This window comes from Urocitellus parryii, chromosome 6 (genome assembly GCF_045843805.1).
Source record: "Urocitellus parryii isolate mUroPar1 chromosome 6, mUroPar1.hap1, whole genome shotgun sequence".
NCBI lineage: Eukaryota > Metazoa > Chordata > Mammalia > Rodentia > Sciuridae > Urocitellus > Urocitellus parryii.
In genome coordinates, this window is record NC_135536.1 from 119386070 (window position 1) to 119413490 (window position 27421).

The window sequence follows — 27421 nt, forward strand, 5'->3', positions numbered from 1 at the left end:
CTTTCTGGTGACTCTCCTGAGAGCCAGCCAACCGCCTGGTACAATTTGTGTTGATGTTCTGTACTTGTCCCACACAATGCTGCCTAGATATTACCTGTCAGGAACTCTCTATGTGGAGTAGGAGAAGCTAGGCTCCGACCTTCCTAGAGGAGACTGGGTTAGGTAAAAAGCGCACCGTGGGTTAGGAATCATTTATAAGGCTGGTGGAGTAAACGTGCAATTAGAGGAGAACGGCTTCCATCTACCAGAACCTCCTGAAAGAGCCATCTATATCCAAGGGCGGCCAGAGGCCAAGAAAAGGCGCTGAAGCTTCGGCTCCTTTAAGAGGCGTGGCCTCGCTGCAGCTTCCGCGGGAATGATTGGCTGAGAAGACTGTCCTTGGACTCGGGAGGTGGGCCTCGGTTGCCAGGGAATGGCCCTGGGGAACTGCGGCGGCTGCGCGGACTAGCGAGGTGCTTTCTGGGGCCGGGGCTGCGCGACGGCGCGGGGGTCTGCGGGGAGAGCCGCGCAGGCCGAGCAGTTCCCAGCGGGGAGGCGCCGCCGCCATTGCCCCCTCGCTCGGTGAGCGCTGCCCCGCTCGCCGAGCCGGGCCTCCGCGGGCCTCCGGCACCATGGGCCAGTGTGGCATCACCTCCTCCAAGACCGTGCTGGTCTTTCTCAACCTCATCTTCTGGGTGAGAGGGCCAGGCGGACAGGGAAGGGCGCGGGGCTGGCGGCTCGGCCGGGGGAGGCTTCGGTGGAAGCGCTGGATGGAGGCCGGGGTGGACCTGGACAGGAGCCATGGCGAGGCTGCGCCAAGGCGCGGGCAGGGCCCGGCCTCCGGGGCCGTTTCGCTAGGTCGCTCCTCGGCCAGACCAAGGCCCGCGCGAGGAGAGCGGTGAAGGGAAGCCTTCGGGAGCTTCCCACGGCCTCCACCCGGCGGCCTCCGCCTGGGGCCTGAGGCCCCGGCCTGCTGGCTTGGTGCCAGGGCTCCGCGTTGGGAGACTGGGCCGAGCGCCCCCTCAAGCTTCTGGAGCAGCCTGCTGGACGGGGGGCTCTAGTTGCCGAGTGTTTCAAAACCTCAGGCCCGAGAAACAGGATACTCCTCAAAGGGTCGGGTTCCACTTAAAGCCTTTGTCAGGCCCCCAGCAGAGAGCGTGGCAGTCCCGGGGCAGGCCAGCAAAGGGTACCGATGTGCGGGGACGCCACCGAGTCCCAGGCCGTGAATTTTGATGTGGAGCTCTTTGTGTATGGAGAACTGGTTGGCTGGTCACCAGCCCAGAGTCTTGAATCGGGGGTTCAAATTGAGAAGCCAAATATTCCTTTGACCAAGAAAATCTTTGTATTTGCTTTGGTCATGGGGTCGAAAAACCTTAGGTTATAAGCCTTGGTTAAATATGATTCAGATGTCACAAGATTTTGAAAACAATGAGTTCACTTTCATAAAAAGTGCCCTTTGAATTTCCTTCGACCTGCCCTCAGAGAAAGGAGTATTTATAATTATCCCATCTTAGTTCTGGTCCTTATCTCACCGGACACTTCTGTAATAATCTCCACCCACCAGTCCACTTGGACCTTGTACCCGGATAAATCCTTTTAAGCTTGCCTTCCATCACATTGCTTTATTTAAAAGCAACGCACAACAGCTTCAGCAGTAGAATAAGGTTCAGCCTGTTTCTTGTCTGGTATTGAAATTGAAATTCTCAGTGAGGTCCAAAATCCCCTTTCCTGCCTTTCAGCTTTCTTATAAACACTTACTAGCCCTGGACAGTTTTCTCTGTCTGCAGTCCCCAGGAAAATACTTGAACATTCCCACTAATCATGCTTTATTTTTTATTTTTTTTCAGTGCTGGGGATCAAATCCTGGAAGTTTTTTTTGCATGCTAGACAAGTGCTTTACCATTGAGCCACATCCCCAGTCCCATAACCATAGCTTTGAATGTCCTTTCATCTCCACTGGCCCCCAGTCAGCTCCTTCCTCCCACAAATATGCACACCTGTTCTGGAAAGAATCCTTACTCTTTATCCACAACAAAGAATGAAACCTTTCATATCCTAATTGTAGTAGCATAAAAAGTTACTGATAATAAATCACTTTCTTTTTGGGGTATTTGTGGAAGAAAAGAGTGAGGAAGAGAGTCCTGACTGGGAGATAGTACTTGTTCAAAATCACCCACATGGCATTGGGATTTCCATGATTTCTTCTTCTCTAATTAGAGCAGTGTTTGTTGAGTTAAAGGCCTTTTAAAAAAGAAACATAATTTTCAGGGATTCCCCAAATGAGAAACACTTTGTTGGATAACAAGATACTTGGCTTGGTACCTTTTACAGTTGCTTTTATGGGCATAATCTTGGTTTTGAAGCATGTGTATTTAGGCAAATTCTAAACTATTCAAGCTCTCAGATTGGCAGTGTTAATGTGAAAAAATATTGGAAATACAGGAACCATTTCCTTTAATCAAATTTTTAGTTGCAATATAATATCGGTTAATTCCAAGTGATTGTTCAAAATTATGTAAGTATTTGTACTATTATTTATTCCACTGAAGAAGTTTATAGTATTGAACTACCTTTGTTTGAGTTAGTAGGATAGTAAAACTTTTTGTGAGCTGTGATAAAGAAGTTAAGCAGATATACAAAGAAAAAAATGTGGCATAGTGCAGCATAACCAGTGAGGGAATAGTACTAGTTGTGTCTCCTGACAAATTATCAGTTTATGGACAAACTGTTGGAATCTGATACTGGTCGAAATATTTAATATTTGAGTGCCTACCACATATTAATTACCCTTAACTTTACATGGAATATTATCTGGCAGGGAATATTAGCGTGCTTATTTTACAGATGAGCACTTTCAGATTTACTCCAAGGTGTGTTAGAGCTTGTCGGTATTAAAACCCAGATTGTCCCATACTTTAGAACCTGCTGTGTTAGAGCAAGGTGTGATTTCAAAAGATTTAGAAAGGGGCCTGTGGTTGTAGCTAAGTGTTAGAGCATTTGCCTCACACATATATGACATTGGGTTCTAGCCTCAGCACCACCTACAAATAAAATAAAAGTATTGTGTTCGCCTACAACTGAAAAAATTAAAAAAAAATATTTAGAAAAGGGAAGACTCTTGCTAGACTATGTTATAGGCACTTTCTTTAAAATATACTGATTTTAACATTGTTTAGAAACTGTATCAGCATTTAAGCTACACAATTTAACTTGTTTATTTAAAAAATGTTATGAATGAAGAAATACATTCAAAACATGTTAACTGGGTCTTCCTGGAAATTTGTAATGCATTCTTCAGTTCTAATAAGTATATTCCCCCCCCCCATTTGTATTAAGTGGAAGAATAAATATTCCCCATAGAGGACATCAAAAGTTTAGGTTCCCTTGGTACCAGTGGTGGTGAAGTGTTAAGTTTAATGGCTTTGGAAAGATATTTATTTACTACCAGGGATTGAAGCCGGAAGTGCTTAACCACTGAGCCACATCCAACTCCCCCCCCCCCATTATTTTGAGACATGGGTCTCACAGAGTTGCTTAGGGCTTCACTAAATTCCTGAGGCTGGCTTTGAATATACCATCTTCCTGCTTCAGCCTCCTGAGCCACTGGGATTATCACCTCGCCCAGCTATTAAACCTTATAGTTTGGTATCTTGGTTCCTTTGGCAGTACAGTGAATGAACTGTGATATTAGATAAGTACAGTGAAGTAGATAAGTACAAAAATACTAAGGCTCTGACTGACAAAATTGTTCATGTAGATTTGTTTTGGACGGTACAGTTTTTAAGAAGGGTCTTGTGCAAAGGTGCAAACTAAAAGGGGAAACAGTCATTTCTAAAATTCTGAAAATTTTGTCTTAACAAAAAGAGTTCCTCACCAAATTCCAGAATATTAGAATTTGTAGCTTGAAAGAAATTGAACTAAAAGAATATACCAACTTGAATCTCCCTCTTTCTCTCTCTCTCTCTTTTTTTTTTTTTGAATACCATAAATTCAACCCAGTGCCTCTCATATCCTAGGCAAGCTATCACTGAGATACCCCCAACCCTTTTAATATTATTTTGAGACAGGGTCTTGCTAAATTGTTCAGACTGGCCTCAGATTTGAAACCCTCCTGCTTCAGCCTCCTGAGTTCCTAGGAATCTTTGCTTTTATGGAAGGATATAGCTTTAAATATAAGTGTATCAGTGCTGGTTGTGTAAACATTTATTAAAGGAGGTTAGGAGTGTTTGGAGTAAACAGCTAAATTTAGAAGACAGGTGTAACAAATAGTCATTAGTCTATTCTATAATGTGCAGCTTTGTACCAAGATCTTCCAGGATTTTTATTTTGGTAGGCCATGTGATATATTCCAAGAAACCTCAGCTAAAACAAGTTTATATCAATGCTTTCTAATATCATGTTTTTATTCTGGTAAATTAATTTTTTGAGTATTTAATCAAGTCCTGTATTATGCAAATTACCTTTACTTTTTCTACCCTAATAGAAAAAAAAAACAGTTGGATAATATTTATTTTGCACATATTTATCATAGGCATGACAGACTGTTAAAGAAAGCTTTTCCATGCTTGTAGAATTTATAATATTTAGGCTGATGTTTCCATCTATTATGAGAGATGATAGTAATACAAAACACCTATGTAGTGGGGAGCAGTACCATTAGAAAGAAACAACTTCAGAATGTGGACCTTCACTAATCAACCTTTTACTCATGAGAAATGTTCACCCTATATGTGCAAATCATTTATGAAAGTCCTGTATAACCTTTAAAATTTACTCTGCCTTAAATAACTCACCAAACTTCCCTCTGTGGCTACATATAATTGAGGAAGAATGCTTTGTTAAACAAATATAAAACATTTGAGCACTTCCTTTGTGCTTATGTTGTAGATGTAATGGTGAAAAAGACAATAAAGATTCCTGTTCCTATAGAACTTTAAAGTGGAGCAAGACAATTAAAATTTAAAAAGAAAAATAGCAAATAGTGATGTGGTATGCAAAGAGAGATAATGGGATAATGATTGATTGACTGCTCTAAATTGGCAGAGAAGGCTTCTCTTGGGAGATAAAATTTAATCTGGAGTGTAAGGAGGAGCCAGTTGGGGGGGTAAATTGGAGGAGGTGGGGAGGTGTCAGGATTGAGTGAACAGGCTATAGGCCATAATGCAAGGATATTCTTGGCATATTCAGATTACCAAGAGAAGTCTCCTACCCAAGAGAAGTTTCATGCCCTCGTCTTTTGTTTAAAATATTATAATAAAAGTTTTTCTTTCCCCAAGTATTGTCACCAGTCTTGTACGTACATTGTTTTCTAGCATCTCCTACACTTTTAAGTTGGTAGTCTGATACTCTTACATCCTAGAAGTTGTTTTTCTGTCTTCTGTATTTCTCCTATTTTGTATGACTGTTCTGACAAAGATTGTATCATTGGAACACACCTTCAGCCAACAATTTTTTTTTTTAGTAATTGTTTTTCAGTTCAGTAGAAGAAAAGCTAACTTTGTCAGGAAGCAAGTCATGGTACATATAGGAAATGTATTTTTTTTAGTATTTATTTTTTAGTTTTAGGTGGACACAATATCTTTATTTTCCATTTATGTGGTTCTGAGGATTGAACCCAATTTTGTTATAATATTTTGTTGACAAACCCTATTATAAACCTTGTGCATGCTAGGTGAGTACCACTGAGCCACAACCCCAGCCCGGAAATGTATTTCTTAATTTGTCTTTGACAGTAAAGAAAATTAATGTTTCCAGTCTTACTACACTCTTAGTCATCTGTCTACTGACCAATTGCCTTGTGAACCCTGAGTAATCATTTAGAACTTGGAATCAGTGGGAAAGCTCTCTTTGGTTGCAGTTTAAGGAACAGGATGTTTATTAGCCTTCTAGGAAATTTATCATTCTTTAAGGTAGTTTAATGAATTTTATCCCATAAAATCCAATCCAAGTTAGGATCTTAGGTTGCAGAATATTTCATAAAGTATACCCTAATTATCATTCACTTCATAAATGGTTGCTGAAGATCTATTGTACCCATTAATGAGAAATACAGAGAGTAAAAAGAGACAATCCCTGATGTCTGACAGCTAATGGGAATAGGAGAAGACTCTAAATTTAATTTCTAGGTATAACTCCTCCCACCCCCAAATATCCATGGATAGTCTCAGATCTTCCTTTAAAAATATTATCATTTCTTCCTCCTCTTCACCCCTTTTCTTTTTGTGTCTTGGCAGAGTCAAGAGATGAGAAAAATTATTTGCATTTATATGTTTGTTTTTAATCTAAAAGGAGTCAGTAGTAAATGTTGACATACAGTATTTTACATTGTTGCTGCTACTGATTAAACACATAACCCAGACATAGACAAAAATCTACTATTATAGAGCGTAGGCACTCTAGGCTCCTACAGTAACTGACTCTAATTTTTAGAATAGAATGGGGCAACAGAGAGTCTCAAAGAAAATTCATGTTTTAATTTCATGCTTTTCAGATGACCCTTGAAGCCCCGTGTGTCTGAAAATAGCCAGTTTCCTTGCTGTTAACAATAATTTGACTATGGCAATTGGTTGATCTCCAAATTCATTGCCATCTGAACTGGGATAGGTTTAAATTGGATTAAATAGAACAACTTGTTAATCTGGATAAACAATAATTTAAAAAATCTACATAAGGAAAAGGTGAAAATAGAGCAGAATTGAGGTTTATGGGCTTAGGAATATCATCAGAGTAATACCGTAAAGGATTAAAATATTTCTTATTAAATTGTAATGGTAATAATGACAGTTATGTTGATGGCAGAAGTGATTTATTAAAACTTTACACTCAAAGTAGGATTTTTAAAATGTGTATGGTGATGTTTATGAAAAAAAGACTATACTGAAAGAATCTGAATTGTCAGATAATCAGAAAACATCTATAAAACAAGTCAAAGTCAAACCTTAGAAAAGTGATAATTGGGAGAGATTGTTCCTAAAATATTTGGAATCAAAGAGATGTCTATTTTATGTTGGCAATTAAGGACAGATCTAGGAATTCATCTATTTGGGGAAAAAATCAATTTTAAACGTAATTTAGGATAATTTTCTGATTATGTAAGTTAGATATATATTTAGGAAGATGCTAAAAAGTACTTTTTAAGAAACCAATATCCACATAATTCTACCATTCAGGACAACCAAATTAACATTTTGGTTTTCTTATAAAATGTCTTTGTGATATATGTGTTTTTCCATTAAATTGCAATAAACGTTATAAAGTTATGCTTTAATAAAATACTTCAGAACTACAATGCAAGCATTCCTCTGACTAGGACTTTTTCTTTTGTTTTAACTATTACACAATTTTGTTGTAATATTTTGATGACAAACCTATGTACAAATCTTTGCTTCCTTCTGACTAGGATGATTCCTAGAAGTGGAATTAGAAGGTATAAAAGTATGCTCAGTATGAGGCTGATATGTGTTATTTCCCCCCAAAATACCTTCACAATGTCTTTGAATACTCCTAGGCTTTATTAATGACCAATTTGTTAAGTAGAAAATAAGATTTTAATAACTGCTGAAGCTCTTGGTAAGAGTAGCTTTAATTTCCAAAAGTCTTTGGAATGGTCTTTTTTTCCCCCTCTTAAAAGTCATTAAGAGAATAAATGAGATATGTAGGCAGTGGACTTAGTAAAGGAGTTATGGTGTTTAGTGACATGAGTTATTTTATCAGAGTTAAATCAGAGTTGAAACAAGATAAGACTGGATTAGACAATATTGAATTAATTTAATATTTTATAATATTAAAGTAGATTAAAAGATTTAGATGATACTTTAAGAGTAACAATAACATGAGGGTAAATGCACTGCATAGAATTTCTGGTAATTCCTTGGAGAGGAGAAGAGAGGTATATAAAAAACTAATGTGACTATACAGAAAACTCATTTCAGAAAGCTGAGAGCCACATGTGGTGGTGCATGCCTATAATCCAAGCCACTTGGGATATTGAAGCAGGAGGAGAGCAAGTTCAATACCAGACTCAGCAAATTTTCGAGACCCTGTGTGAAAATTTTAAAGTTTTAAAATGACTGGGGATGTAGCTCAGTAGTGATGTGGATTCAATACTAATTTAAAAAAATATATTAAAAAAATTAAGGATGTGTATATATGATTGATTTTTGTTGAGTCCTCTCTTGAAAATCTGCTTTTTTAAAAGTCTAGAGTACACAGCAGTTTTTGCTTGATCTCAACTATTTTTTTCCCTCCCAAATTTGAATCACTTCTGCTTCACAATTGATTATTTTGAGGCAAAATCCCTGCAAAGGAGCAGATCACGCAGGCAGGCAAGAACTTGTCAGGCACTGTGCTTTCAGGTGAAGTCCAAATGGTTCCTGGTCTTTACCTTGTCCTGATCTTTGCCGGTTCTAAACGTGATCATCCTAGTCTCCTATAAACCACTGCAAGAAAATCACTTCTGTTTTTCTTTGCTTCATCTTTACCCAAATGTTCTGTATATGCTTCCACCTTCACATTTTTAAATTTCCATATAGATAACACTTGACAACAGAACTATTTTATCTTTCAGCTTGTAACAAGTCTATTTCTTTTTAATATTGCCACATTCCAATGGCAAGTTTCACTGTGCTTGATGAAAATTAAGGAACTCAGTAATTTTGTGGATTGCAGCATTTCATCAGCTCATCTGTTTTTTTTTTGTTTTTGTAGAAGATTTGAATTAATCCCCAGAAAACTAGTCTAAACATCAAAACAGTCTAATATAGAATGGAAGTTCTTACTTTAAGAGATTTTACATTTGTGTATATGTAGAAAAAGGATAAAATGAAGTATGATACTTTTGAAATTCATAAAAATAGCCAAAGCGAGCACAATAGCTTTATTTTTAAGAGGAACAGCTTGGTGTCATGGAAAAGCACTGGCTCTCCTAAAGTTTTAAAATTCTGTGACTTAAAGCATAGGTATATTAAAAGTTTAAAAAGAAAAAGTGATTTTTTTTTACATCTGTAACTTCAGACCACAGCCTTTCCCTTAAATTTCTTTTCACTTCTTTGTAAAAAGCATGAATATTTTTAGTATACTGTCCTTGTACAAATCCTCCTTATAGGCTCAGATTTTCTCAGCAGTGACTAAAGCAGTTCAGCTGCTTCCAAGTTCTACATTTCATCTCCTATTGCACTGCCCTCCCCCCACCCCCTTCTTTGCAGCTGCTTTTGTTGGCAAAGCCCAGATCCTTTGATAGATTCCAATCCCATCACAGACCTTCAAAAGGAGGATTTAACCAAGCTCACCTGTTACTCGCTTTTCTAATGTCACAAGTCCTACATTGAAAATCTGACTGACTACAAAGTCCTTGTACACAGTAGTTAGGAATTATTTATAACATCCCCTGCATTGACGATACAAATTGCTTTTCCCCTGTTCTTTTGGATGTTTTTCATACAAGTGTTGGATGTCTTTAAGGCAATTGCTTATAGCTGGTTTTAGTCTTCAGCTGTTGGGACACCTACCCTGCATTTTCAAAATAACTGGTGTTATAAAATAAGAAATATTTCATGAATATTATACAACTGAAGATACAAGATACCATACACAGATGCCATTAAAAGAAAATTTTGAAGTTGTCTTCAGTTTAGGAAAACATATCCTCTATTTTCAACTTCTATTGCATTTATATATAGATTCTCATCAGCAATCAGTACAGTTTCCGTTTTGGTATATGCACCTGGTACATTGCTTCCTGTTATATGTTGCCAAAATAGTCTGTTATGTTCTCATCTCTACTATGTAAATTGAATGTTGACTTGTTTGCAGTCTGGGAAAAGAAAGTGCTCTAGAGTCGGTTTCACAAGAATAGACAGCTTTACAAAATGGTACCTCCTACTAGCCTTCCATTGCATTTGTATAAATCTGATTTTATCAGTTGTTAATTTTTTTCCTACCTCTTTGTAGTCTCAGTTTCAAACGAGTGACCCATTCTGGGTAGAGGGAGCAGCACAGGAAACATTTCACTTGACCCATGGCTAAGCAGCACTTAAGTATAAGTCTTGCAGTTCTTCAGTGTCCTACGATTCAAATTAATCATTAACACTTGACAACAGAACTATTTTATCTTTCAGCTTGTAACAAGTCTTTTTCTTTTTAATATTGCCACATTCCAATGGCAAGTTTCACTGTGCTTGATGAAAATTAAGGAACTTAGTAATTTTGTGGATTGCCTTCAGTTTAGGAAAACATATCAATATATATGGAGGATAAAACTGGAGGATATATGTAATCAATATATATTGATTACATATATCCTCCAGTTTTATCTTTTTTCATTCAGATTCATGTAAGTTAAAACTTCATTTACTATCTGGGTGCAGTGGCCCACACCTGTAGTCCTAGCTACTCAGAGGGCTGAGGCAGGAGGATTGTTTGAGACCCTTGTCTCAAAAAAAAAAAAAAAAAACTTCATTTACTAGAAGCCCAGAAATGGAATTCATTTTAATTTCAAGCCTTTTAAGAAATAAATATTTCCTTTGAATAAGAAAAGCTAAGAATCTAAAGGATAGATGATTAGTGAAAATAGAGTGGGTAGAGTTTGATAAATTCCTTTTTAGGAGGGCTGATTTATTCCAGCAAAATGTTATGTGTATATATGTGTATATGTGAATGTATAGCATAAATATATAGTATTTTATTAAAAGGGCATTTGTTACAGAGTCCATATACTTCTGTAATAAAGGTACCCAAACTATTGACCTGTTGCTTCTTTTTTCCCTTTCTGGGCTCACCTTCATCCCAAAGTAACATGCTACAAGAGCAAATATGTCAATGAACTGAGTACCTTTGAACAGTCCATAAGTACCATTTATAAACTAATGTATGCCAGATGTAATGGCCATTAGTATTCAGTAAGCTGGATGAAGTTGCCAAATCATGTTTAAATAGTGAATTAAAACCAAACATTGGACTGAAGAGAAAGCACATATAAACCAAAGCTTACTATAGAGATAGGATGGTGATTTCAAGAGAAGAGATAAGATGCAGTGTACTCAGTGAATTTTGACTGATACCTATTATGTGCCAAGCACTGTTCTAGCTGATAAGTGGTAATACAGGGCTGAAAGACAGGTAGACACAATTTGTGCCCAGAAGACTTGTTGCAACATGTATAACTATACTTAACAGTTGTAATAAATGCTTTGTTAGAGCTATGTACAGGCATTACTTAATTCAGCCTGAAACTGTCAAGAATGGCTTCCATAGAAAGAGGTGAATTGAGGCTGTGTCCTAATGAGTAAGAGAGCATTCTAGAGACAACAGAAGAGGTAAAGAAGTAAAAGGATATATGCCCTGAGGGTTAAAAGAACAGACTACTTAGGTCATCTCACTTATTTGCCTCATCCTTATTTTAATCACATTTATGCCTTGATCTGGTTTGTATTTTAACAAAAATAACCCTAGTAATACAAAGAACATATTATTAATGGGGAAGGAGAGTCATCAAGATTTAGGTAAACAGGGATAAGACCCACATTAAGACAAATACACAGTGGTTAAAGTTGAGATATTCAAGAAATATGTTAGGAGTAAACTTGAAGGAGTTTGGTGATTACTGGGATATAGAGGTGGGCCAAGAACAGAGTATAAGGTGACTCAGGTGTTCAAACAAAAAATGTGGCGTTTGATGCCTTTTGTTCTGTGAGGAATGTAGGGAGAAATTAATGGTACGGGCAAGAAGACAGGACTTGAGACAGGTTGAGGGTGAGTTGTCTATGGCACTTTCAAATGGAAATGTGTGGGTACAAGATGATAGGTTACAGTGTGAGCTAGAGAATGAGTGAAGAGCTGGACACCACGGTGCATGCCAGTAATCCCAGTCACTCTGGAGGCTAAAGCAGGAGGTAGCAAGTTTAAGGCCAGCTTGAGCAACTTAGTGAGACCCTGTCTCAAAAAAAAAAAAGGGGGGGGGGTGCAGCTGAGTGCCTCTGTGTTTGATCCCTAGTATCTTTCCCACCCCGCAATGTATGAAGAAGACAGCAGAAGATAATATCCAGGAGTTCCCTAAGATTTCAGAATCTGGAAAGAAAAGTCCATGAAAAGAATGAGAAAGTAAGCAGCTAGGGAAGTAGGAAGAAAATCCACAATGGGGCCCCTTGGAAGCCAGAGGAGGACAAATAATTTTTCAAAAATTTCTTCCATTCTTCTAATTTAAAACACACACACACATATATGATTTTTAAAAATCAGATTACCTGCCCAACTTTACATAAATGGAATATTTTTCAGATGCAACAGTGATTCTAATGGCCTAGTATAAGAAAGTGTATTGATGATACCCAGGCTTACTGAATCCCACAGACTTAAGAAATGAACAGATTTTAGGTTCAGAGTAGTGAATGGTATCTCTACAACTGTGGGAGCCGTTTTTAGTTTGAAGATGGTTTATATATTAAAATTTTAAAATTTAATTTTTAAAAAATAATAAAATAATTCTGTTCCTCTGAGAGTTAAACAAATGATCTCATTAGAACAAAGACTTGGCCTGACACTGCATTTGCTTTCATGTATAAGCAAGTGACATTGGTGTGTCAGCACAGAGTTGGTACTCAGTGATAGAAAAGTTGATGGTGATAGAGGGGAATTTGTGTAAAACTCTGCAGTAACAGCTAAAACACATTGGGCACTCACTTTCCCCTTGGATCCTGTAACTTTGTTATTCCAAGTGTGTTAGACCCAGCAGCAGCACCTGGGAACTTGCTAGACCTGCAGGCCCACCCCCAGAACTCCTGAACCAGAATCTGCAGTTTAATAAGGTCCTCATGTGATTCCTATTCACATTAAAGTTTGAGAAGCACCATTCTAAGGCCTAAGTAGTGCTTTAGCAACTGTGTGTTCTGGCTTTTTACCATTTCAGTCTTTAGAACAGCAAGTTTTATTGGAAGTAGGTATTGTACTTACTGGTTGGTATTCTCTTTTCCCAAGAGGGTGGATAGAGAGATCAGATGTGTAGATTTCTGGAGTCAGTTTGCCTGCTTTCAAATCCTACCTCTGTCATTTATGCCTAATCTCTCCATTTGTGGAGTGCAATTATGGTGAGCAAAGGTGTATTACCTCCACCACCTCATCTGTCTCCACTGGACATATAGTTGAGGTATAGATAAACCTTTGGGGTAGCTGGGTATACAGATATGTGTGTACTTGTCATCAGTGCTATTTGCTTCATGCATTCTTGGTCCTAGCTGAACCATCAATTGTTAAAAATTTAGGTGATGTTTGGAAAATTTTGCATCTTTATCTAGTAAAGAAATGTTTTTTAAAAATGGATCATAAGAGATGTTTCAGCTTCATTGAAAAAAGTCTACAAGTAGATAAATTTAAGAGTGAAGGGAACTCTCATTAAATTATATCCTACTAAGGAATAGTAGAAAAATTTTACTGGGAGGGCTTACAGACCATTGCTGTGACCTTGTTTCCTACAGGGGGCAGCAGGCATTTTATGCTATGTGGGAGCCTATGTCTTCATCACTTACGACGACTATGACCACTTCTTTGAAGATGTGTACACTCTCATACCTGCTGTAGTGATCATAGCAGTAGGAGCCCTGCTTTTCATCATTGGGCTAATTGGCTGCTGTGCCACAATCCGGGAAAGTCGTTGCGGACTTGCCACAGTAAGTTAACACTTAATTAACTACATGTGTCATCAGAGCATGCAGGAGTATTTCATCTCCGTTAACTCTCTTGCATTGAGCTTGAAATTGAGCTTGATTCTTCTAATTGGAACAGAATTAGCACTTGTCTTAAACTTCTAGCTGTTGTCTCTGATAATTGCTTTCTGTCAAGAGACTATTTAGAACTACTTTGTACTTAATTTTTGACAATGTCTCCCTACAGTTTGTCATCATCCTGCTCTTGGTTTTCGTCACAGAAGTTGTTGTAGTGGTTTTGGGATACGTTTACAGAGCAAAGGTATGTTGTCTGCTGTGATTCATGCTTTAAAAGGTGATTTAAATTTTTTTTTTCCAAGAAGTAGTCATTTTACTAGAGTTAACATCTTCTGCCTTATTTCAGTGAAGGTAATGCTTTAAATATCTAAAGTTAATTAGAAATTATTTTTATATCATGATATCTATATATAGAGTATAAATTTTTGATTACATTTAATTTTCTTTAAATTATCACCTACTGTGGCAAGATGTAGTGGTGGTGCACACCTGTAATGCCAACTGTGCAGGAGGCTGAGGCAGAAGGATCACAAGTTTGAGAGGTCAAAGGCCATTTTGGGCAGTTTAGCAAGACCCTGTCTCAAAATATGAAAAGGAGTGGAATATAGCTCAGTAGTACTGAGTTCCCCTGGGTTCAAGGCCCAACACACACACACACACACACAAAAAAAAATCTTACAGCAAGCTACAAATGAATATTTGATCAGCTGACAAGTTTATTACTATTTCCTTAGCCCAGAGAGATCCTGTGTTTTGAATGGCAGGGTTGTAATACATTTTCTGTTTTTCTGAGTATCTCATTTTTCATTGCCTTTTTTTAAGAATCCCTTGGGTCTGGACATAGAAGATATTTTGAGTGTGGTCCTACCTTTTACGCTCTTCCTGAAGAACACAGTGTCTTGCCTTTTAGAACACTAAGACAGCTGTTGTCAGCACTCCTTCTTGCCCCTGTCTTCTCTTAGTTATTCCCTTTGTTTCCCCTGTTTTGTTGTTTTTGCTTTCTACTAACAGTACCACTTAAGACTACATAAGCTACTTTAGTTAATTTTGATATAATTTTAGAGCCATGGTGTAATAGAATCATTCTTACTGTCATTTACAGTTTTAAGTCAAAGACATGGTATGTCAAGTTGATATTTAAACCATTGATACCTAAGAAAGGTACTAAGCAACTGTAACAAGAAAAAAAAATCACAATGAATCATGTCCCTATGATCTAATTATTAGTCTTGTTACATCACAGTTATAATTACAAAATAGGTTTAAACAATTTAGAAAGGGGTAAAGAAATTCTGATACAAAAAAAATATTAAATGACACCTACCTGCCACTGTTGTAATTGTCAGCAATAAGTTTTGAAGTTTGCTTCTCATCTCTTCTTTGACATACATTGGACAGCAGCTTTTTCATAAAGTACCATTCCTGAGGACCGATTTTTTTTTTTTTTTTTTTTTTTTTTTTTTTTTACTTCTTGATTACTTATGTGCGTTTGGCTCAGCCAGGTCTGAACATTGAGTAAGTAAAATAGAAATAATGTTGGTATTTGTCCTAGAAATATGTTACAGAGGCTTCAAATTTGGTTTTTGCCTCCTTTGCATTCATCTGGGGATATAACTTGGGTAGAATGCTTGCCTAGCAGGCATAGGTCCTGAGTTCAATCCCTAGGACCACCAAAATTTTAAAAAAAAAAAAAAAAAAAAAGGAAGGCATGTATTTATAGAAAATCAATCACTTTCTCCTTGAACGGACTGTTGGAGTTATTAGCTTGCCATGTTTCACAGTCTTTGAATGCTTTTAATCTATGTACTGTGATATTTTTGAACCTTTTCCTTCCAATTAAAATCTATGTGGAGGCAGCAAGGAGAAAACTCTTTCAAGAAATTTATGGAGAGCTGTGACAATTTACAAATGTGCCATTTAGGTATTTTAGTGAAACCTTGACTAATGGTACCTTTAACATTATCTTTGAGGGACTGAATTCTTTGTTTTAATTCAGGTGGAAAATGAGGTTGACCGCCGCATTCAGAAAGTTTATAAAACCTACAATGGAACCAATCCTGATGCTGCTAGCAGGGCTATTGATTATGTACAGAGACAGGTGAGCTTTCTTGAGGCAAATTTGTTTTTGAGGACCACTCACTAATGGGTTAGCATTAAACTACTTCTGCAACTACTGTGTAAATTGGCCATGTGTCTTCACACCCATGATTAACCACCCAATGTATTCAATCTTTTTCTTTGACCTTCATCCTTGAAAAGTTTACTCCACTGCCATCTAGTCAAAGCCAGCAAGAAGCATCTTAAACTCTTTAGTAATCTGACTTCCCCCACCCCCCTGCCAAAATATACAGGTGATGATGGAAGAGAAGTAGATATCACAGGGAGATGGAAAGACTAAGTATGTCTTTAGAAAACAAGATCAGAAAAGATTACAGGGCTGGGGTTATGGCTCAGTGGTAGAGTGCTTGCCTAGTATATGTGAGGCACTGGGTTCAATTCTCAGTATCATGCATAAATAAATAAAATTAAGGTCCATCTACAACTTAAAAAAAAAATTTAAAAAAAGATAACAGACAAAACTATAAAATAGTAAGATTTTAATACTTATAACCCTGCCTCAAAAATTATCAGCTTTTTAATCAATCTTATCTACACATATTTTATGCTTTATTATCTTAAATCACAACATTTCAGAACAAAAATGACCAGTAATACAAATTATATCTCAATAATAACCCTAAATGTTAATGGCTTAAACTCACCAATCAAAAGACATAGGCTGGTAGACTGGAGTTTTAAAAAAGACCCAACAATATGCTGCGTTCAAGAGATTCATCTCATAGAAAAAGATGCCCACAGACTGAAGGTGAAAGGTTGGGATAAAATATACCACTCGTATGATCTATGTAAGCAAGCAGGGGTTTCCATCCTCATATCAGATAAAGTAGACTTCAAGCCAAAGTTAATCAAAAGGGATAAATATGGACATTTCATACTGCTTAAGGGAACCATACATCAACAAGACAAAACAGTTATAAATATATATGCCCCAAACAGTGGAGCATCTATGTTCATCAAACTCTTCTCAAGTTCAAGAGTCAAATAGATCACAACACAATAATTCTGGGTGACTTTAATACACCTCTTTCACCACTAGATCTTCCAAACAAAGCTAAACAAAGAAACTAAAGAACTCAATAGTACAATCAATAACTTATACTTAACTGATATATATGGTATATTATCCATCAATGAGCGAATACACTTTTTTCTGAGCAGCACATGGATCCTTCTCTAAAATAGACCATATGTTATGCCACAAAGCAAATTTTAGCAAATATGAAAAAGTAGAGATACTACCCTGCATTCTGTCAGACCACAATGGAATGAAATTAGAAATCAATGATAAAATAAATAAAAGCTACTCCAGCACCTGGAGACTAAATAATATACTATTGAATGAACAAGGGGTTGCAAAAGATATCAAGGAAGAGATTAAAACATTCTCAGAGGTAAATGAGAACACCGATACAATATATTGAAATCTCTGGGACACTGTGAAGGCAATTCTGAGAGGAAAGTTCATTGCATGTTCATTCCTTTAAAGAAGAAAAAGTTAACAAATAAATTACCTAACATTACATCTCAAAGCCCTAGAAAGAAGAACAAATCAACCCCAAAAGCAGTACCGAGACAGAAAATAATTAAAGTCAGAGCTGAAATCCATGAAATTGAAACAAAAGAAACAATTGAAAAAAATTGACAAAACAGAAAGTTGGCTCTTTGAAAAAATAAATAAAATTGGTAAATCATTAGCCATGCTAATGAAGAGAAGGAGAGAGAAAACGCAAATTACTAACATCTGTGATGAAAAAGGAAATATTACGATGAACGCTACAGAAATACAGGATAATTAGAAATTATTTTGTAAATTTGTACTTCAATAAAATAGAAAATATTGAAGGCATCGGCAAATTTCTAGAGGCATATGATATGCCCAAACTAAATCAGAATGATATACACAATTTAAAACAGTAATTTCAAGCAAGGAAATAGAGGATGCCGTCAGAAGCCTACCAACCAAGAAAATGCCAGGACTAGATGGATACACAACTGAGTTCCAAGTCCTTTAAAGAAGAACTAACACCAATACTTCTCAAACTAGTTTATGAAATAGAAAAAGAGGGAACACTTCCAAACATATTTATGAGTCCAGTATCACTCTGATGTGTCTTTGTCTGGTTTGGGAATCAAAGAGAAAAACCTTCAGACCAACATCTCTAATGAATGTAGATGCAAAAATTCTCAATTCTCAGAATTCTCAAAAATTCTGGTAAATCAAATACAAAAACATATCAAAAAGATAGTGCATCATAATCAAGTAGGGTTCATCCCAAGAATGCAAGGTTGGTCCAACATACAGAAATCAATAAATGTAATTCATCACATCAGTACACTCAAAGATAAAAATCATATGATCATCTCAATAGATGCTGAAAAAGCATTTGATAAAACTACAACATCCCTTCATGTTCAAAACACTAGAAAATCTAGGGACAACAGGAACATACCTCAACATTATAAAGGCTATGCTAAACCCCAGGCCAACATCATTCTAAATGGAGAAAAATTGAAGGCATTTCCTCTAAAAACTGGAACAAGACAGGGATGCCCTCTGTCACCACTTCTACTTATCATAGTGGTGAGCAATCAGAAGTAAGAAATTAAAGGGATATGGGTAGGAAAAGAAGAACTCAAATTATCATAATTTGCAGACGATATGATTCTATACCTAGAAGACCCAAAACATTCCACCCGAAATCTGGAATAAATGAATTCAGCAAAGTAGCTGGATAACACCCATAAATCAAAGGCATTTCTGTACAACAATAACAAATCCACTAAAAGAGAAACTAGGAAAACCACCCCATTTACAATAGCCTCAAAAAATAAAATTCTTGGGGGGGCTGGGGTTGTGGTTCAGTGGCAGAGCGCTTACCTCATACACGTGAGGCACTGGGTTTGATCCTCAGCACCACATAAAAATAAGTAAATAAAGATATATTTTTTTATTTTATTTTTTTAAGATATATTTTTTTAAATAAATAAAATACTTGGGAATAAACTTAACAAAAGAGGTGAAAGACCACTACAATGAAAACTACAACATGCTAAAGAAAGAAAAAACAATCTTAGAAGATAGATCTACCTTGTTCTTGGACACTTTGTTTTTGAAAATAATATTTAGAACCAGATATTTAATGTGTAAGAAGAAGATTTTTCCTTAGCTAGATACTACCTTTTTAGACAATGTGCTTTTCATGTGGAGGTTTTGGGGCTACTAGTCATGTGTGACTAGCATGCCAAATTAAACATTCAGTTCATGAGGCTGAGGACGTAGCTCAGTGATAGAGCACTTGCCTAGCATATTCAATGCCCAGGGTTTAATCCCCAGCAGCATGTACAAATAATTAAATAGTTTTTAGTTCTTCAGTCACTCTAGCCACATTTAAGTGCTTTAAGCTTCGTGGCTAGTATAACCGTGTTGGACTATGCAGCCATAACATTTCTCATGTTGCAAAAATTCTCCTGGACATCAATGGCCTAGAATAGTTTATTTTAAAGCTCCATAGTGCATGAAAGTCTTAAAGCTCAACCCTGGTATATGTGTATTGTAAGGAGTACTATCTATTCTCTTTTCTTCTAGTTGCACTGTTGTGGAATTCATAACTACTCAGACTGGGAAAATACAGATTGGTTCAAAGAAACCAAAAACCAGAGTGTCCCTCTTAGCTGCTGCAGAGAGACTGCTAGTAGCTGCAATGGCAGCCTGGCCAATCCCTCTGACCTCTATGCTGAGGTGAGTCCAGGACTAGAGTCCAGCCTGATAACCTCTTTTCTACTGCCTTACACTACCTGAAACTTCTTTTCTATTCCCTTTTTGCTTTCTTTAATATCATTTTGTTTTATAGTAAATCATTTTTAATGTATTATCTTTTGTTTTAATTTTGTGTTTATAAGTTGCTCTATTCATGTAATGTTTTTTCCCTCTTTAGTTTCTTTCATTTCTGCCAGTGAGTAGCAGTAGTAATCTGTGACTCTGCAACTCTCCTTTTTAAAAAGATTCCTAATGAGAATGACTGTGTATATTACAGGGATGTGAGGCTCTAGTTGTGAAGAAGCTACAAGAAATCATGATGCATGTTATCTGGGCAGCACTGGCCTTTGCAGCTATTCAGGTAAGCAGAGGAGAACATGAGTTGTTACCAGGGTCAGCCCTGTGTAACCCCTGTGTGGTTATAATTCCTAAGTAGAGTGAATCTGTATATAGGTAACCTAGAAGTGATTGCAGTACCAGCCACAAGTTTGCAACCTTTTTTTTTATTTCTAGACATAAGACCAGAATGGTCTAAAGAAACCAGAGATCTGTTGGCAAAGGATTACATGTAAAGGAACTTTGCCCTATTTTCTTGCCTTTATTAGTGAGTTATCTATTGAGGATAAAAACAGTTGTCATAGTGTATTCCTGGGAAATATTTAATAGAACTTTGTAGAATTTTTAAAAATCATTGCTTTATTTCAATTTGAAAATGGAAAGCTATATTCCAATCTTTTGTATTCTATTTTTCCTTCTAGTTTTTATTTTCCTGTTCTTGAGGTTTTAGTTTCAAAGGCTTAGTTTTTATAGACTAACAACCATCCAGAAATTTGTAGTATCACTTGGCACATATAGAATTGTGCTATTCCATTGTTGATAGCTGAGGGGGCAACTTCTGTGAAATAATATTTAGGCAAAGTAGCTGGTAATTGCTTGATCACCTCTCACTTTATCTGCTCCCACCACCCCCCAATAAAACCCCACATGTTTATCCCTTCCACATAAAAACAAAGAAAACATTCCTGTTTTCTTAAGAATATACAATGTATCTTATGGTTTCCCTTAGAGGAATGTCTTAGAAGATTCTTACAACTGAAAATAGCCAACTATTTGAACAGGATTAAAAAAATTCTTTATATCAGATCTGGTTCTCAGAGTTCTATTTTTTAATTCTTGAAATAATTTTAGGGTCCAGAGAATATATTTTTAGAAAGTGTAGATATCTCTTTATTATTAAGTTAATTGTAATTGTCATTTTAAATGTAAATAGCTTAGGTTTCCTACCTTTGTGTATTTGAACAGAAGCTAGCTAGTATATGTAATGGAAAGTACCTTTTAATTGGCAAAAGGGTGATTGTTTACTTGGCTATATTCAACAGCTCTGAAATGATTTATTAAAAACCCTAGCTCTATATTTACTATGGTCTCTGCCTTTTGAGCATTCACTTTGTGGTTCAGCATAGGAGTAATATTGTAATCAGTAGAATATATTTGATATTTTGATTATCTATGCAAAAACATTAATTTAGATAAAAATAATGACATAGGTGGGAGGTGCCTTTTCCCAAGTGGAATTCTGGTCTGTGCATTCTTAATGATTTTCTATTTGGTAAGGCTGTTAAAAAAAGCTTTGGGACTATATGGTGCTTATGTTTGTGCAGTATGCAATATATATGTAAAAAATGGATAAAAAGTGTCACTTTATCCATGCCCCTCATCTAGTTAAATTTATTAGCCAGGCAGATATTTCTTCATTAAGTGTTTTTCAGTGGAAACAAATATTTTAACTCATTTCTAAATTTAAGTATGTCTAGCATATATGTTTTATATTTAAATAACACTAACTTAAGTAATACCTGGTAATAGTTTGTTATTTTGAACTCAGGGATTCTAAGTCAGGGATTCAGAGCTTTCACAGATAAAAACTTTGTTTTTTTTCCCCCTTAAAAAAAAATCATTCATTTGAAATATTAAAAGAATTTTCTCTAGTTTTGGGGGGGGGGCAGGCAGAGAGGCTGGTTGGTTGTTTTTGAGTATTTGTAAATATTCTAATATTTTGGTATTCAAAATTGGTGTAGATTGGTATCCTGGGTTTGGAAAACCATAACAAACTCAAATATCAGCTTTTATGCTTGGGCACCAATTTTTTATATAGAATTGTACAGCAAGAAAAAGCACTTAGAGAGTCCACAGTCCTTGACCCCTTTGTTTTGCCATAAAAATTAGAGGAAGCAAGGATAACATGATCTATTACCATCACACAGGTAATGACAAACTAAAGCTTGAATTGTGGTTCCATTTATACTCTGTCCAGGTATAAATCTAAGAATTAAAATTCTCAGAAGATCAAATTTCTAAATTTTTATGAATCCTGATAATTTATGGAATTGTCAGCCTTTGAAGTCTGACAGTTGATCAAAATGGAGTGATCAAGAGCATATTTTTACAGAGGACTATTTCTTGCAACCATGTAACTTTTTTCTGGTCTGTCTGCCAAGTGTGAAGGAGGTTGGGACTGTTCTTTCCTTCTCTTTTTTGATTACCAGTTAGTTATTCATTAAAATTAGTAAAATACATAAGTAAATGACACTTGGGGTCAGACCTCCCTGGATAGAAGTTAAGATTAAGTAGCTTAATTCTGACATTTTTTAAAAAAATAATATTCTAGAGGCTGGGGCTGGGGTTCAGTGGAAGAGTGCCTGCCTCGCACATGTTAGGCACTGGGTTCAATCCTCAGCACCACATAAAAATAAATAAACAAAATAAAGATATTGTGTCCACCTATAACTAAAAAATATTTTTAAAAAGTAATATTCTATATCATTCTTCTTTAAAATTTTACAGCATGAGAAGCTAATTTGAGTGTTCTGGTTATTTTATAAGTTGAGGAAAACCAATTTTTTTTTAACTTGACGCATAAGGAATGTACATATATATGGAAAACAGTTTGATAATTTGGTATATGTATACAGTGTATAAGATCCAATCAAAATAATTAACATTTTCCTCAAATGTTTATCATTTCTTTGTGTTTAGAGCCTATGAACTCCTCTCTTCTAGTTCTTTATAAAACATAAGTTGTAAACTAGAATCATCCTCACTGTATTTTGGTATCTGGTATCCATCCTTTTACTCTCCCCCACTTTTCCTTGTTTCTGTCAATCACTTTTCTGCTTTCTTCCTCCATGAGATCAACTTTTGTAACTTCCACATACAAGTGAGAACATGTGGTACTTGTCTTTTTCTGTGCCTGGCTTATTTCACCTAACATTATGTCCTCCAGTTCCATCCATTTTTGCTACAGATGAAAGGATTTTGTTCTTTTTATGACTCAGTAATATTCTATTATGTATATATTACCACAGTTGAGGGAAATCTCTTAAATTTTGATAGTTTTTTAAAATTAAAAATACCCATTTGATATGCTACAAACTTGGTCAAAGGTAAGCCTTCTTAGTTTTGACCTGACTTCTTGAGTTCATCTCTATAGAGGTAACCACTGCTTTTTCCCACATAGATTTCTAGAAATAGTTTGTACTTATACAAGTTCACAATTATTTTTTAGGCAAATAGCTTATAGGATGCAGTCTTGTGCCTTGCTTTCTGTTTTGAGATTATTATAGATTCACATGCAGTTGTAAGAAATAATATAGAAGGATAATCTTGTGTGCTTTGCCCATTTTCCATCAGCAATAACATTTTACAAAACCCGTAGTATAATACTACAACCAGGATATTGGTTTTGATACAGTCTACCAGTCTTACTCAGATTCCTCAATTTTGTATGTGTGTATTCAGCTCTATACAATTTCATGACCTCTGTAGGTTCCTGTATCCTCCAGTACAATCAAGTTACTGAGCAGGTCCAATACCATAGGGTTCCTTCCTGGTATCCTTTTATAACTGTACCACTTTCCTCCTCCCATAACCTGACATCCAGTGATGAGACCAACCACAATTTCTAAAATGTTATCATTTCAAAATGTTATATAAATGGAGTCATAGCTTGTACCTTGCTCCTTTAAAAAAAAAAAAAAATTAGGGCTGGGATTGTGGCTCAGTGGTAGAACGCTTGCCCCACACATGCAAGGTGCTGAGTTCTATCCTCAGCACCACATAAAAATAAATAAAGGCATTGTGTTCAACTACAATTAAAAAAATTTTTTTTAAATAGTATCTTTTGGATTATAAATCTACTTTATTTCATGGTTTCATAGTATTTCATTTTATGGGTATATTTTATCTAATGGACTTTCATGGACTTATATAAAAGTCTTGCTATTATAAAAATGCCAGTAGTGAATATCCTTTGATGTGTGTTCATAGTTATATCTATAGCAAAAATTTATAGTTCTCAAACTCAGAGATTGGAATATATGCATGAAGTTTGATATGTATTTCCATATTTTTCTCAGAAAAGGATATTGCTGATGTGAAAGAATTCTTCTATAAGAATCCCTATTTCCCATACCACTAACTACATAGAATATCACAGAACATTTTACTTTAGTAGTCAGGTTTTTTAATTGCACTTTTGTTTATATTTAGTAATTATTTTCTTGCAGTTGCTGATGGTATATTTAAGTGAGGTGGATTAGTTCTGATCATTTGTATATCAGAGAAAAAGTTTCATTGTAGGATATGACGCTGGAGCCAAAATATTCCCAAATCTATTGTTGGAAAATCTCAATAATCAATGAAATTTCGGTATAACAAAGCTTTGGAAATGGTTTTATAATATTTAATGGTGATTATAAGAAGTTACAGGGGCTGGGATTGTGGCCCAGTGGTAGAGTGCTCGCCTGGCATGTATGAGGCACTGGGTTCGATTCTCAGCACTGCATGGGAATAAATTAAAAAATAAAATAAAGGTGGGACTGGAGTTGTAGCTCAGTGGTAGGGTGCTTGCCTAGCATGTGTGAGGTACTGGATTCGATTCTCAGCACTGTGTATGTATGTATGTATAAATAAATAAATAAAAGATTCATCAATAACTTTAAAAAATTAAAAAAATAAATGTATTGTATCCATCTACAATTTAAAAATATATTTTTAAAAAAGTTATAGTATAGAGCTTGATGTTCTTAAACAAATTCTTCCTCAAGTTTGAGTGGGGTTTTATCATGCTTTTTAGTTTGTTTTTACATCAATACAAGTTGACTTCATTAAAATAAAAGGAAAGAAATGAAACTTATTTCATACTTCATTTCAAGAATGCTGACTCCTCTAGAAATTAACCAACTAAAAGGAACTTGAGGAAGTGGGGGTGGGAAGAGAGATTCCCTTACCCCACCCCCAGCATATCAGTAATTTCTGAGTTTAACATTGCCTGGGAACATAATTGTGTTTGATTTTATAGCTGTTCTAAGAATGTTTTTATATACAATGAATAGCAATATATTTTTCTAGGAATTAGACACTAAACATTGTCTAGAATTGGCTTAAGATACTTAGTAAACTTTCAACAATATCCACTTATAAAATGTCTTTAAGGTGTTTTGTACTAGAAGCACTCAGCAGATATTGATGTAGTGGAACTGATGGATTTGAACAGCAAGTACACATCCTGAATGGGCAGAATAGTGGCTAATGTGAGGGTATAATCAGAGTGTGTGGCTTTAAACTATCAAGAATTTAGAATGAGGACATCCTTATTCTCTGTATATATGTGTCTCATTAGTAGCTAATCTTCCACTTCAGACTTTTATAGTCTGTTTATGGACCTTGTGCATTTCGTTGAAATTAGATTGACCCCCATATGTACAGAGAGTGCTGCCTTTCAAAAGTACAATGAAGAGTTAGAACAGCAAATTAACTTTTATTTAGCCCTTAGGTTACTCTTTATATTTTGTGAGAAGCTGGGTCAAAAATTTTAGAAGTCTTTTTCTCTCTAATCCAGTTTAATCCTCTTGTTTATCCAAAATAAAATGCATAACTTTATTACTATTTCAATATGCTACCACATAAGGATTAAGACTTATTAAAATAAAATGTGAAGGAAGAATGACCTTTAAAAAGTAATATGTATGTAATACCACAGACCCAAACCTGGATTTTGAAAATAGTACATGTGAAAGGAATGAAAACCTCCAAACTAGTTTTTTGGCATCAGAATTGGTTTTCTACCACAGGGCTATTCATGTACTGAATTCTGTGGATTATTTTAAAGCCTGTTCCCCAAAAGATGCCTGAAAAGGTACCATTAAACATGTGTGGTCTTTTTTTTTTTAAGACCTTTATTTATTTATTTTTATGTGGTGCTGAGAATTGAACCCAGGGCCTCCCACATTAGGCAAGCGCTCTACTGCTGAGCCACAACCCCAGCCCCAAACACGTGTGGTCTTGATCATTCCACTCTGATATTTTGTTGTCTAGTATAGAAGCCACTTGATATAAGGATCTAAACTAGTTGAAATAAAAATTTAAAATACAACTCTTCAATTGTACCAACTACATTTTAAGTGTTCAGTAGGCACATGTGACTAGTGGCTGCCATATTTAACAGAACATACAAAAGGTTTCCATCACTTGGGCTGGGGTTGTGGCGCAAGTGGTAGAGTGCTCACCTAGTATGTGTGGGGCACTGGGTTCAATCCTTAGCACCACATAAAATTAAAGATATTGTGTCGACCTAAAAAATAAATAAATAAATATTTAAAAAATGTTTCCATCACTGTACAAAGTTCTTTGGACAGTGCTACTCTAGAATGTGATAATGAGGATGCAGTAAAAGAGTTTTGACTCTCGGCCAGCTCGAAGTTCCTGGGTATAAGGCAGAAGCTTAGTTCTTAGACAATTAAAAATAATGTATTTATAACAAATTTTTTCTTTCACTATTTATTGCTTTTTTTGGTGATTGATCATTGAAATTTGAAAGAGCTCCATTGCCAATAAAGAACATACTTGTCATACAGGGATTTTCAGCCTTTTCCCCCATTGTTTTCTTCCCACAGCTGCTGGGCATGCTGTGTGCATGCATCGTGTTGTGCAGAAGGAGTAGAGATCCTGCTTATGAGCTCCTCATCACTGGTGGAACCTATGCATAATAGACAACTCAAGCCTGAGCTTTTTTAGTCTTGTTCTGATTTGGAAGGTGAATTGAGCAAGTCTGCTGCAGTTGGCCTCCTGAGTTCATCTAGTTAAAGCACACACATACACTGGTGTTGGACAGAGCAGCTTGGCTTTTCATGTACCCACCTGTTTACCAACCCACCTATGACTTTCCCCTTGTTCCAGCTGACTCTCCATGCCCCTAAGTGTTTAAGTTCAGTGGTAAATGTTCTAATTTCAGAACCATTTACAAGTTGCATAGTGTGGTAGAATTAAAGGAGGATGTGGGCCTGCTTCTGTTGCCTCCAGGCAGTAATGGGACTGATGGTTGTAGTGTCACCAGGTCCTTTCAATCTTTATAGTGGAGAACTCTTGGCCAAAGGTTTTTGGGGGGAGGGGGAGGAAGCCAACTGTCTGGTTAAAGTTAACACCAGATGGTGCCCCTCATCAGTGTCCTTTTAAAAAACATATACTGTAGTCTGATAAGCTAGCATCTGTACAAAATGGCTAAAATAGATTTTAGAATCATACAGTGTGTATCTTTGTTCATCTTCAAAATCAGAGACAGATCTTTGAAACTAGTGGTTTTTAATCAAAGCTGGCTTTATAGGAGGAGTTTAATGTATGCACTACTGTTTTAAAACAATTAGTATGAGTGTGTGAGTGTGTTTTTGTATGATTGAGCCCATTCATCATAAGTCTTAAACTTGTTAGAGATAATGTACCCATGTAGACTAGCAGAATAGTATGTAGATGTGATCTCAGTTGTAAATAGAAAAATCTAATTCAATAAACTCTGTAT

The 27421-nt window shown here is 36.2% G+C and overlaps 1 protein-coding gene across 1 annotated transcript; it reads left to right on the top strand.

The window, feature by feature from the left end:
- Window positions 1-420: 420 nt before the first annotated feature.
- Tspan3 (tetraspanin 3) lies at window positions 421-27421 on the top strand. Its single transcript, XM_026387820.2, has 7 exons — window positions 421-674; window positions 13446-13637; window positions 13861-13935; window positions 15688-15789; window positions 19399-19551; window positions 19847-19930; window positions 26523-27421. Exons 1-7 carry the CDS (start codon window positions 612-614, stop codon window positions 26613-26615), a joined length of 762 nt encoding a protein of 253 aa, XP_026243605.2. The 5' UTR covers window positions 421-611; the 3' UTR covers window positions 26616-27421.

Bases quoted from the DNA above. Each gene is read 5' to 3' on its own strand.
- Tspan3 (XM_026387820.2), top strand. From the start codon at position 612: ATGGGCCAGTGTGGCATCACCTCCTCCAAGACCGTGCTGGTCTTTCTC. The intron at 15,790-19,398 runs GTGAGCTTTCTT...CTTTTCTTCTAG, and splicing joins TTGATTATGTACAGAGACAG to TTGCACTGTTGTGGAATTCA. The intron at 19,931-26,522 runs GTAAGCAGAGGA...TTCTTCCCACAG, and splicing joins TGGCCTTTGCAGCTATTCAG to CTGCTGGGCATGCTGTGTGC.